The following is a 13,121-nucleotide window of genomic DNA, read 5'->3' as shown; positions in this document are numbered from 1 at the left end:
CGATCTCTTCAGTCCCCCGTTTGATGCTTTTTCTTTCCATAAAACATCACTCGGCGGGAGAGCAAAGGCCAAAGTCTCCCACAGGTGAAGCTGTTCCCCTGATTTTATGTTTTAAAACCCCTGATCTGTACCCCTTACTGCGAGTCACAGTTCCCTTCTACAGACTCAAGACATCAGTGAAAACGGCTTCTTAACACATGGTCGGATTCCATTCCACGAGACGTTACAAAAAACACCGCGCATATCGCACCGTACAGCATTGACAGGCGGTAACACATTACAAAAATCACCACAATGCACATTGTGCAATACAGAGTGTGAAACTCTAACCAGAATATACAATACACTTGCTTACAGAACTTTGGTACATTACAAGTTTTAGCAGGGAGGAACCATCTTCAACATAAATCAATTACACCTCTCCGGGTCGATCTAACACCCCTTGCCACTGCCCTCGGAGCAACTAGCTCCATCGTTTGCAGCTGGTGTAAAACAAGTAGCCTACAAGCAACAATTGTATGATAACCAATGCATGGGAACAGACGCGGATTCAGGGAGGAATCTCTACACTCAGACCGATGTCCCACGACGGTGGCGAGACAATCCCCTTGATCTCCTCCCCCAGTTCTATTGTCTTTTGCTCGAAAGTGTAAAAATGTTTCTGGGAGAGCTTGACGGCCTTTATTAACTCAGTGAGGTGTTCTGGCAGAAAAGGGGTCGGGTACCCGAAATGCTCCATAGTCCTGGAGATGCGTGAAGGTGTTGTTCACAGTGAGGTGAATGATTGAAGGTTTGGGGATGGGAGTAATTCGCTCTTGTGCCACTTGAACCTCAGCCTTAGGTTTGAAACAAAAGCTGCTGTCGTCACCAGACACCACGTGTCCTGGATGTTACGGTAGCGGAGCGCACTTGTGGTGACACAGTATGTCCCACTCCCCACGTATGCTACCTGTGGAGGTACGTGATCTGGTGCCATCACTTCCATGGTGCAATTGATAGGTTCCGTGCCTGCAGAAGCAAACCCAATTCTGATCGGGCAAAAGCAGTCAAGTGCTGGGGACACAGTATTATGTGTGTACCCGGCTCTGGCATCCGGAGAGGTCTGTACTTATCATAGCATGCTCCCACTTTATGACATACGGCAGGACCGCTTTAAGACAAACATGCACTCCTCCACGAATGACCCCGATATTCTGAACCCTGTATACCGGTGCTGGCTGGGATGACCCCCACCCCCATTACCGGCATCCTTACTACAATTCCCATTACTGTATGGTTGGACCGGCCACAATCTACAGGGACAGGGTAGGCTTCAGAGGCTAAACGAAGCTGGCACAGGCTCAACGAATTGCTATACGGGTGCAGCGCGGCGAGATGCTTGTTGCTTATCCATGAAGGGACGCAACCTTGCCTCAGGTCCTTCAGTTGCTGCGGCCCTCGCCCAGCAACCATGCTCTATATAGCACACACACCTCATTCCGTGCAGCCTGCTCCGAGGCGTTCCTGTCGTCCCATATCAAATCATTAACAGTTTTAGCGTGCCTCTCCAGCTCCGCAATGACCTCCTTTAAATGAACGGTCATTGCCTGGTCCTTATGAAGCTCTGAACCCACCATTGTGTTCTCTTCCCATAGAATCTTACGGACTTGGTTCTTTAACCCAGTGATCTGCATTTGGAGTTGTAAATCATCCATGCTATTAACAATTTCTGAAACATCACTTTTAACCGAGCTTCATAAAACTTCTCCGTCTTCTTCGGGCACCACACAGGCAGGTGGACTTCAGTCAGGTTCAGCATCATGGATGCCACGGAGTAGCACTTGTTCTGAAACAAAACTTTGTCGGTAGGGATTAACACCAACCCATTCCCTGGACCCCTGGTGGTGGTGGGACACGTATCTATAGCCGTCTATACCGTAAAGGCTCTGGACGGGGGCTTCCTGGTGTATGAGATGAGGTCTGTGGTGTTGATGGTGTTCGGGGGATTTTGGATCACACAGACATTGGGCCTCAAACCCATACAGACAAACAATATTATCATCATCATCATAGGCAGTCCCTCGGAATCGAGGAAGACTTGCTTCCACTCCCAAAGTGAGTTCTCTGGTGGCTGAACAGTTCAATACGAGAGCCACAGACCCTGTCACAGGTGGGACAGACATTCGTCGAGAGAAGGGGTGGGTGGGGCTGGTTTGCCACGCGCTCCTTCCGCTGTCTGCGCTTGACCTCTTCACGCTCCCAGATGCACTTTCTCCACCTCAGGTGGTCTTTGGCCAGGGTCTCCCAGGTGTCAGTGGTGATGTCGCACTTTACCAAGGAGGCTTTGAGGGTGTCCTTGTAACGCTTCCGCTTCCCACCTTTGGCTCGTTTACCATGACGGAGTTCTGCATAAAGCATTTGCTGAGGGAGTCTTGTATCTGGCATGCGAACTACGTGGCCTGCCCAGCGAAGCTGATCGAGTGTGGTCAGTGCTTCAATACTGGGGATATTAGCCTGGACGAGGACACTGATGTTGGTGCGTCTGTCCTCCCAGAGGATCCGCAGGATCTTGCGGAGACATCGTTGGTGATATATCTACATCAACTTGAGGTGCCTTCTATACGTCGTTCATGCCTCAGATCCATACAAGAGGGCGGGTATTACTACAGCCCTGTAGACCATGAGCTTTTGTGGTAGATTTAAGGGCCAGGTCTTCAAACACTCTTTTCCTCAGATGGCGAGGACTGCACTAGCGTACTGGAGGCGATGTTGAATCTCCACATCAATATCTGCCTTTGCTGATAAGAGGCTCCTGAGATATGGGAAATGGTCCACATTGTCGAGAGCCGCGTCGTGAATCTTGATGGTTGGAGGGCAGTGCTGTGTGACGCCTCAAACCCATGCAGACAAGACATTGGGCCTCAAACCCACACAGACGCTGAGCCTCAAACCCATGCAGACAAGACATTGGGCCTCGAACCCATGCAGACAAGACATTGGGCCTCAAACCCACACAGACGCTGGGCCTTGAACCCATTCAGACAAGACATTGGGCCTCAAACCCACACAGACGCTGGGCCTCAAACCCATGTAGACAAGACATTGGGCTTCAAACCCACGCAGACGCTGGGCCTCAAACCCATGCAGACAAGACATTGAGCCTCAAACCCATGCAGACAAGACAAGACATGGATCCCTTGTTTCTCCTTCCACCACTTTTCCCCACGCAATCTTGTACAGGTTCAAGTTCAGCGCCGCCTTGAGGTTATTTCCATATAAATCAATTACACCTCTCTGGTAATTGCCTGCTTGAAAGAAAAAGAAAAGAATATCCATTGTGGCTTTTCTGATGGGTTAATTCATCAAGCTGATTTTCCCTTACTGTAACTGAGGGAAAACATCCACTCAAAATATAACTTAAAATATAACTTCAAAATTTTACAAATTTTCGGAATAATTATTTCACTCTTGACAAGGTGTTTTCTGCTTGTACAGAGTGTTACCTTTTTTTTTACAAACACGCATACTAATGCATGGTACCACGCATACCAATAGCTTACACATTACAGTGGTTCTCTCTTTCATGCATAATAGCAGCACACAGCCTTTTTTCCACTGGTCACATTCTTGAATTGGTCATAACATTTTTATTTTACAATACCAAATATATGTCATTGCCTCATGTCCGGAACTAGAGGTTTTTCACACAATTTAAGCCAACCAAAATTCCACCATGGCCATAATGAAAGTTTGGTTTTCACAGGTTAATTAACTTCAATTCCAAATTAATTCAAACCAATTTCAAACTAACCAGTGCCAGTTGGAAAAAAACTATACAAACACACATACAGTTAAAGACAAGTTACAAACCATCCACATGCTTTTAACTTTACCATTCACACTAAAACATCAGAGGTTTTTAGTCTAGCTTTCCTCCACCCTTGCACATAACTTGTTGTAATGCGGCCACTAAAATTTGTACTGGGTCGTCGGCTGCCTTCCTGTGGCTTTGCTTTGCCTCAGCAGCCTCGTAACCTGCCTTCCCTCCTTTCGGGAGCCTACAATCCCTGCTCCAGTGTCCCAAATTCCCACAGTTATACCACTCTTGGGATTGACCCGCATTACCTCCCTCTTGTCTCCATTCTTTCTTTGGCCTAACCTCTCCTTTAACTTTGTGCACTCTGTTCTCTACTACCACCCCTGCGTCTGACTGTGCCTTGGACTCCCTGAACTCTGCCTCTAACTTACCAACCTGTTCATATAGCAGTTGGACTTGTCTTTGTAGACAGATGAGCCATATCGCCTTTTCAATGCTGCGCCTATGCTCCTTGCCCTTTGTCCATTCTGCCACTACGACCACTGGACGCTCAGCACGCAACAAGCCTAGCACCCACTTCTTAGTGATGTTAACCTTAAATACATATGAAGAAATCCCTTCCTCCATTTGGGATCTTTTGCCAGATTCGCTGTCCATGACTGATATTCACTCCTTTTATCCGTGTCCTGCCACGGTCACCAAAGATGTAAGCGGTTTTGATCCTAGCCCAATTGCCAGACGGACGGTTCGAATCGCCCGTGCCTTACGAAAGTTCTAGACCCGGGAATTATTATTCAAAGTGTAAATGAAATGAGTCACGGACAGGAATGCTTTGGTGAAAAATCTTACTAAAATTTGGTTTAACATACACTGGCTAAAACATGCACTACTGAACGAAATCACTGTCTCTGTGGAGAATAAAATTCAGGTTACAAACAACATGCATTCAGTACAGAAAATGATCATCAATGCATCCACTATTTCTAGGGCCACTTTCTTAAGTACTCTGGAATGCAGATTATCAGGCCCCGGGGATTTATCGGCCTTCAATCCCATCAATTTCCCCAACACAATTTCCCGCCTAATAAGGATATCCTTCAGTTCCTCCTTCTCACTTTTTCTTAAGTTCAGGACCCTAGTCTCTGAATTAACTGTGTCACTCTCTATCTTAATAAAGACATTCCCCTCATAGACTACTTTAGTCACCTCCTCAAAAAATTCAATCATGTTTGTCAGACATGACCGACCTTTCACAAATCCATGCTGGCTCTCTCCAATCAACTGAAAATTTTTGAGGTGTTCAGCCAACCTGAGAGATGGTAATCAAAAATAGATGGCGGTCCAAGGCCCTGGCGCCCTCCCCTTTAAGGAGCGCCTCAAGAGTGGATGTCGAGTGCGACCCGCGAAGCTGGCGTTGACATCTGCTTGCGCTAACTGCGCGGCATGGCACTGCCAGAGCAGTGCCTCCGCAAACTCCCTGGTAATTTCCCAGGAGGTAGTAGCACCCTCCTCCCCCATGCGAAAAATCTCCTCCAGAGGCACTAATGGGGTTTTAAAAAGGGGCAATTTCACCCTCTGTGTTTTGGGTTCCAAAGTTTAAATCATTAATATAAATAGTGAACAGCAGTGGCCCCAGCACTAATCCTTGTGGAACACCACTTCTCACCTTCTGCCACTCTGAATAGCTACCTTTTACCCCTACTTCTCTGCTTTCTGTCTTGAAGCCAGCTAGTTATCCATTCTGCTACTTGCCCCCTGATTCTACATGCTCTGAACTTATTCATTAGTCTATTATGTGGCACCTTATCAAAGGCCTTTTGAAAATCTAGATAAATTATAACTCCTGCATTACCCTTGTCTACTCTCTCTTCAGAAAATTCAGTAAGGTTAATCAAGCAAGATTTTTCCCTTTTGAAATCCATGCTGACTATTCATTATTATATTTTTAGTTTCTAGATGTTCTTCTATTTTCTCCTTTAGTAGGGATTCCGTTATTTTTCCTGCCAACGATGTTAAGCTGACTGGTATATAATTCCCTGGACATGTTGGATCTCCTTTCTTAAATATATATATTCCATTAGCTATCTGCTAGTCCTCTGGCATGACACCTTGTTCTAACGAATTATTAAATATGTTTGGTAATGCTTCTGCTATCTCTTCTCTTTCTTTTAAAATACGCAGATGTAATCCATCCGGACCAGGGGTTTTATCCTCTTTGAGTTTGATTAGTTTATTTAATATTTCTCCTCTTTTTATTTTAAATATTTTAATGAAGCTGCATGCCTCATACTTAACCACCATTTCAAATTAAACTCTGGCTGGTCGGGTTTCTTAGGCCGCAGGGAACCTGCCAGCTAAGCTAAGGCAAGTTCTGCTGGATCCGGGAGGTAATTGCAGTTAAACATACCTCCTGGATCCAGCTTCCCTACCTCACCCACTCCCCTGTGATTGGGCAACCACCACCCCCCCCCCCCCCCACCACCCCAGAGACCTCTGATCTCTCCCCGACCTCCCCCCCAGGCCTCCGATCCCTCCCCATCCCCTGAGGACTCTGTTCTCTGTTCTGGTCTTCCGCCTTCAGCCCCGATGCTTCCCCTGACCCCGAATGCTCATCTGGCCCTGATCCTTACCTCCCCGCCACCCGAACTGACATCTCTAATCATCCCCTGATCTTCGCAGAGACTTCTGATCCCCATCACGAGGTATTCGATCGTGCCCACCGCCCCGCACCATGAGGCCTCCGATTAACCCTCAACCTACCCATCCAGGCCTCTAAACCCACCCATCCCCCCTCCCAAAGATTGGAAAATCGCCTTCCTGGCAGTCCCCCTCCCCCTGCTTCCAGACCTGATGCTTCTCCGGCTCTGATCCTCCTTCGCTCCCCCCACCAAGTACACCCACTCCGATCCCTCCCTCCCTCCTCTCTGCGGCCGAGTGCTGCAAGCCTACGTTCCAGCAGCCTCTCCATCTGGCTGGCTGCGGGTGGGAAATAGAGCTTTGAAATGTCAATTAGGCCCTGCAGTTAAACTCGGCAGGACCTGGTGGAAACCCATTCTTCCAGGTACCCCAACCGCTTTCTAGCTGCCCCCTACTCTCGACCCATCATGAGATCGAAGTTCCGACCAATGTGTCCAAATCTGTGCAACACATTTGAGGTCTTGCAGAGGGTGTAGAGGAAATTTACCAGGGATGAAGACTTCAATTATGTGGAGACTAGAGAAGCTGGGATTGTTTTCCTTAGAGGATAGAGGTGTTCAGATAAGAGGTGTTCAGAATTATGAATGCTTCTGATAGAGTAAATAAGGACAAACTGACAGCAGGGTCGCTAACCAGAGAACACAGATTTAATGTAATTGGCAAAAGAACCAGAGAGGAAATGTTGAGAATTTTTATGATACAATGCGTTATGATCTGCAATGCAATGCTTGAAAGGGTGGTCGAGGCAAATTCAATCAGACCTTTCAAAAATGAAATTGAAGGTGTACTTGAAAAGGAAACATTTGCAGAGCTATGGGGGAAGAGCAGGTGAGTGGAACTACTTGAATAGCTCTTTCCAAGAGCCGGCACAGACACGATGGGTTAAATGGCCTCCTTCTGTCTTCTATTATTCTATGATTCTATGATTTTTTTTTTAGGAACAAAAGCTATTCTTGAAAAAGCTGTTGTGCTGAAGAGTGAAAAGATTGATCTTTCTCAGCTGCGCTCCTTCGAGCAAGTGAGAGCTGCAGTATCCAACCCAGAAATGATTTTACAGCTTGAAAATGTACTTTTGATGTGGTACGATCAACTAGAACAGGTTTGTTTGTTTAAAAACGTTAATACTTGAGGATTCTGTTCACACCCTGCCTTAACATAATGGGCTCAATTTTCCCCGTTTGCGCTGTTTTTTTTGGCGTATTTATTTTTTTCAAAGTTTCCCCCTGCGATATGCGCCGGCGTAACTGACTTACTTACGATTTTTCTAGGCCAATTTTTTTTTACGTCATGTCTCTGCCGGTTTTTTCAATTGTTCGCAGTTTGGCCAACATTTTTTTCTCTTAGGTCGGCGCTTCTGGCCATTCCCGAAAAACCTTCCGGTGAGTTAAGAAAACCAGTGCACATTCACAAATCTGTGCTGAAAGATGCCATTGTTTTTAAATCGAAGATTTTGGAGGGAGTCAAAATCAATAATAATGTTCAACTTTTTTTACCTGTCAACAGAGAAGTTGTTGGATTTCAGAAGTACTCTCATTTTTTAACTTACTCACACGCTGCCACTGAACATCTTGAAGCAGGGTTGGAGGGTCGTAGGTTTAGCCGGCAGAATCGGCCCCGCGCCCGAACACAGGCTCGGAGCTCGGCTACAAAACGAGCCATGGGCAGGGGCGGGGGAGGCGGGGGAGGAGAGAGAGAGAGCGAGAGCAAGGTGCCGATCGGAAGGCTTGGAGCCCGGGGAGGGGGAGGGAGAGAGAGAAGTCATAAGACTCCAATTAATAAAAAGGGGGTGGGGAGAGGGAGGAGAGAGAGAAGTCACAAGGCTCCAATTAGTAAAGAGGGGAGGGAGGAGAGAGAGAGAGAGAGAAGTCACAAGACACCACTTAGTAAAAAGGGGGAGAGAGGAGAAGTCACAAGACTTTTGGGTGTGGTTCATCCATGCAGACCTGGAGAGATACTTGTGAACCTGTGCTGCCTGCTTTCCTGCCGTTTTGAGCTTCTTTTAAAGGTTAAATTTAAGAATGGGGACAATACTGACAATGCCATACCTTGTGCGAGCCTACTGCAGCATGGTGCTATGTAGGAGACAATTGATTCGACTTCATCGCATCAGGAACATCAGAGCCCGTAGGGTGCTGGACAGGAGGCCTGAACCACATCGGGTATATCGAGACAGGCATTCGTAACCTCCACTTGAGTGATGCAGACTGTTAGTAGGCTGCATTTCCGCAAAGACGTTGTAAGTAAGATCTGTGAGTTGGTCAAAGCAGACCTGCAACCTAGAAGCATCAGGAGGACTGCTTTGTTAGTTGAAGTGAAGATTGCAGCTGCACTTTCATTTTATGCCTCCAGATCGATTCAAGCTACAACATAAGAACATGAGAAAGAGGTGCAGGAGTAGGCCATTTTGTCCTTTGAGGCTGCTCCGCCATTCATAAGATCATGGCTGATCTGATCATGGACTCAGCTCCACTTCCCTGCCCGCACCTCATAACTCTTTATTCCCTTAGCACTCAAAAATCTGTCTATCTCCGCCTTAAATATATTCAATGACCCAGCTTCCACAGCTCTTTGGGGCAGAGAATTTCATAGATTTACAAGCAGCAGGAGTCCAGGGACAGCAGAGCGGCCTATAAAGGCCCAGCTTTCGTCAGAGAGGCGAGAGTGCGAGCAGCAGGAGTCCAGGGACAGCGGAGCGGCCTAAAAAGGCCCAGCGTTCGTCGGAGAGTCGGGAGTGCGAGCAGCAGGAGTCCAGGGAGAGCGGAGCGGCCTATAAAGGCCCAGCATTTGTCGGGGAGGCGAGAGTGCAAGCATCAGGAATCCGGGGACAGCGGAGCAGCCTATAAAGGCCCAGCGTTCGTCGGAGAGGCGGGAGTGTGAGCAGCAGGAGTCCAGGGACAGCGGAGCGGCCTATAAAGGCCCAGCGTTCGTCGGAGAGACGGGAGTGCGAGCAGCAGGAGTCTGGGGACAGCGAGCGACCTATAAAGGCCCAGCGTTCGTCAGAGAGGCAGGAGTGCGAGCAGCAGGAGTCTGGGCTCAGCGGAGCAGCCTATAAAGGCCCAGCGTTCGTCGGAGAGGCGGGAGTGCGAGCAGCAGGAGTCCGGGGACAGCGGAGCAGCCTATAAAGGCCCAGCGTTCGCCGGAGAGGCGGGAGTGCGAGCAGCAGGAGTCTGGGGACAGTGGAGCGGCCTATAAAGGCCCAGCGTTTGTCGGAAAGGTGGGTGTGCGAGCAGCAGGACTCCGGGGACAGCGGAATGGCCGATAAAGGCCCAGCGTTCGTCGGAGAGGCCAGCCGGTGCAGCTGCAGTGGGGAGAGAAGGCATAAATGAAGTAGAAAGAAATCAAAAGGTGACATCACAGCCAAGGGGGTAAGTGATTGGCTGGTGATTGGTAAGTAGTTTTTCTTTTTCTTTATCAGTGAGTAACCATTAGCATTGTTGTTGCCAAATTAAGTTAATCCAGGGGTTAAGTCATGGCAGGACAGCTCGGACATGTGTTATGCTCCTCCTGTACCATGTGGGAAGTCAGGGACACCTGTGTCCCTGACGGCTATGTGTGCGGGAAGTGTATCCACCTCCAGCTCCTGACAGACCGCGTTGTGGAACTGGACATGCGGGTGGATTCACTCTGGAGCATGCAAGATGCTGAGAATGATGTGAATAGCACATTTAGTGAGTTGGTCTTACCGCAGGTAAAGGGTCCACAGCCAGATAGCGAATGGAAGACCAACAGGAAGAGCAGTACAAGGAAGGTAGTGCAGGGATTCCCTGCAGTCATCCCCCTGCAAAACAGATACACTGCTTTGGGTACTGTTGAAGGGGAATGACTCATCAGGGGAGAGCAGCAGCAGCCAGGTTCATGGCACCATGGCTGGCTCTGCTGCACATGAAGACAGGAAAAAGAGTGGAAGAGCGAGAGTGATAGGGGATTCGATTGTAAGGGTGATAGATAGGCGTTTCTGCGGCTGCAACCGAGACTCGAGGATGGTATGTTGCCTCCCTGGTGCAAGGGTTAAGGATGTCTCGGAGCGGATGCAGGACATTCTGAAAAGGGAGGGTGAACAGCCAGTTATCGTGGTGCATATAGGTACCAACGATACAGGTAAAAAATGGGATGAGAACCTACGAGATGAATTTAGGGAGCTAGGAGTTAAATTAAAAAGTAGGACCTCAAAAGCAGTAATCTCAGGATTGCTACCAGTGCCACATGCTAGTCAGAGTAAGAATCGCAAGATAGCTCGGATGAATATGTGGCTTGAGCAGTGGTGCAGAAGGGAGGGATTCAAATTCCTGGGGCATTGGAACCGGTTCTGGGTGAGGTGGGACCAGTACAAACTGGACGGTATGCACCTTGGCAGGACCGGAACCAATGTCCGAGGGGGAGTGTTTGCTAGTGCTGTTGGGGAGGAGTTAACCTAATATGGCAGGGTGATGGGAACCTATGCAGGGAGTCAGAGGGAAATAAAATGGAGTCAGAAGCAAAGGATAGAAAGCAGAATCGTAAAAGTGGAGGGCAGAGAAACCCAAGGCAAAAAACAAAAAGGGCCACATTACAGCAAAATTCTAAAGGGGCAAAGTATGTTAAAAAGACAAGCCTGCAGGCTCTGTGCCTCAATACGAGGAGTATTTGGAATAAGGCGGATGAATTAACTGCGCAGATAGCAGTTAACGGGTATGATGAAATTGGCATCAGAGAGACATGGCTCCAGGGTGACCAAGGCTGGGAACTCAACATCCAAGGGTATTCAGCATTTAGGAAGGCTAGCCAGAAAGGAAAAGGAGGCAGGGTGGCGTTGCTGGTTAAAGAGGAAATTAATGCAACAGTAAGGAGGGACATTAGCCTGGATGATGTGGAATCTGTATGGGTGGAACTGCGGAATTCCAAAGGGCAGAAAACGCTAGTGGGAGTTGTGTACAGACCACCAAACAGTAGTAGTGAGGTTGGGGACAGCATCAAACAAGAAATAAGGGATGTGTGCAATAAAAGTACAGCAGTTATCATGGGCGACTTTAATCTACATATTGATTGGGCTAACCAAACTGGTAGCAATGTGGTGGAGGAGGATTTCCTGGAGTGTATTAGAGACCAATATGTCAAGGAACCAACTAGAGAGCTGGCCATCCTAGACTGGGTGATGTGTAATGAGAAGGGACTAATTAGCAATCTTGTTCTGCGAGACCCCTTGGGGAAGAGTGACCATAATATGGTAGAATTCTTTATTAAGATGGAGAGTGACATAGTTAATTCGGAAACAAGGGTCCTGAACTTAAGGAAAGGTAACTTCGATGGTATGAGGCATGAATTGGCTAGAATAGATTGGCAAAGGATACTTAAAGGGTTGACGGTGGATTAGCAATGGCAAACATTTAAATATCACATGGATAAACTTCAGCAATTGTACATCCCTGTCTGGAGTAAAAATAAAACGGGGAAGGTGACTCAACCATGGCTAACAAGGGAAATTAAGGATAGTGTTAAAGCCAAGGAAGAGGCATATAATTTGGCTAGAAAAAGCAACAAATCTGAGGACTTGGGAGAAATTTAGAATTCAACAGAGGAAGACTAAAGGTTTAATGAAGAGGGGGAAAATAGAGTACAAGAGGAAACTTGCAGGGAACATAAAAACTGACTGCAAAACCTTCAATAAATATGTGAAGAGAATAAGGTTAGTGAAGACAAATGTAGGTCCCTTGCAGTCGGATATAGGTGAATTTATAATGGGGAACAAAGAAATGGCAGACCAATTGAACAAATACTTTGGTTCTGTCTTCACAAAGGAAGACACAAATAACCTTCCGATTGTACTAGGGGACAGTAGGTGTAGTGAGAAGGAGGAACTAAAGGATATCCTTATTAGGCGGGAAATTGTGTTAGGGAAATTGATGGAATTGAAGGCCGATAAATTCCCGGGGCCTGATAGCCTGCATCCCAGAGTACGTAAGGAAATGGCCCTTGAAATAGTGGATGCATTGGTGATCATTTTCCAACAGTCTATCGCTCTGGATCAGTTCCTATGGACTGGAGGGTAGCTAATGTTACACCACTTTTTAAAAAAGGAGGGAGAGAGAAAACGGATAATGATAGACCGGTTAGCCTGACATCAGTAGTGGGGAAAATGTTGGAATCAATCATTAAGGATGAAATAGTAGCGCATTTGGAGAGCAGTGACAGGATCGGACCAAGTCAACATGGATTTATGAAAGGGAAAACATGCTTGACGAAGCTTCTGGAATTTTTTGAGGATGTAATCAGCAGAGTGGACAAGGGAGAACCTGTGGATGTGGTGTATTTGGACTTTTAAAAAGCTTTTCACAAGGTCCCGCACAAGAGATTGGTGTGCAAAATCAAAGTGCATGGTATTGGGGGTAATGTACTGATGTGGATAGAGAACTGGTCGGCAGACAGGAAGCAGAGAGTCAGGATAAACGGGTCCTTTTCAGAATAGAAACATAGAAACATAGAAAATAGGTGCAGGAGCAGGCCATTCAGCCCTTCTAGCCTGCACCGCCATTCAACGAGTTCATGGCTGAACATGAAACTTCAGTACCCACTTCCTGCTTTCACGCCATACCCCTTGATCCCCCGAGTAGTAAGGACTTCATCTAACTCCCTTTTGAATATATTTAGTGAA

At 47.3% G+C, this 13,121-nt stretch overlaps 1 protein-coding gene across 1 annotated transcript in view; it reads left to right on the top strand.

Moving 5' to 3' along the window:
• LOC139266712 (dynein axonemal heavy chain 8-like) overlaps window positions 1–13,121 on the top strand; it is a 2,132,242-nt gene that overhangs the window by 281,356 nt on the left and 1,837,765 nt on the right. Inside the window, exon 7 of the mRNA XM_070884298.1 lies at window positions 7,432–7,592. Within this exon, the coding sequence (XP_070740399.1) occupies window positions 7,432–7,592 (161 nt within the window). The remainder of the gene's footprint in view (window positions 1–7,431; window positions 7,593–13,121) is intronic.

This window comes from Pristiophorus japonicus, chromosome 7 (genome assembly GCF_044704955.1).
Source record: "Pristiophorus japonicus isolate sPriJap1 chromosome 7, sPriJap1.hap1, whole genome shotgun sequence".
In the NCBI taxonomy this organism is placed as follows: Eukaryota; Metazoa; Chordata; class Chondrichthyes; family Pristiophoridae; genus Pristiophorus; species Pristiophorus japonicus.
This window is presented reverse-complemented; position numbering and strand designations above follow the sequence as displayed.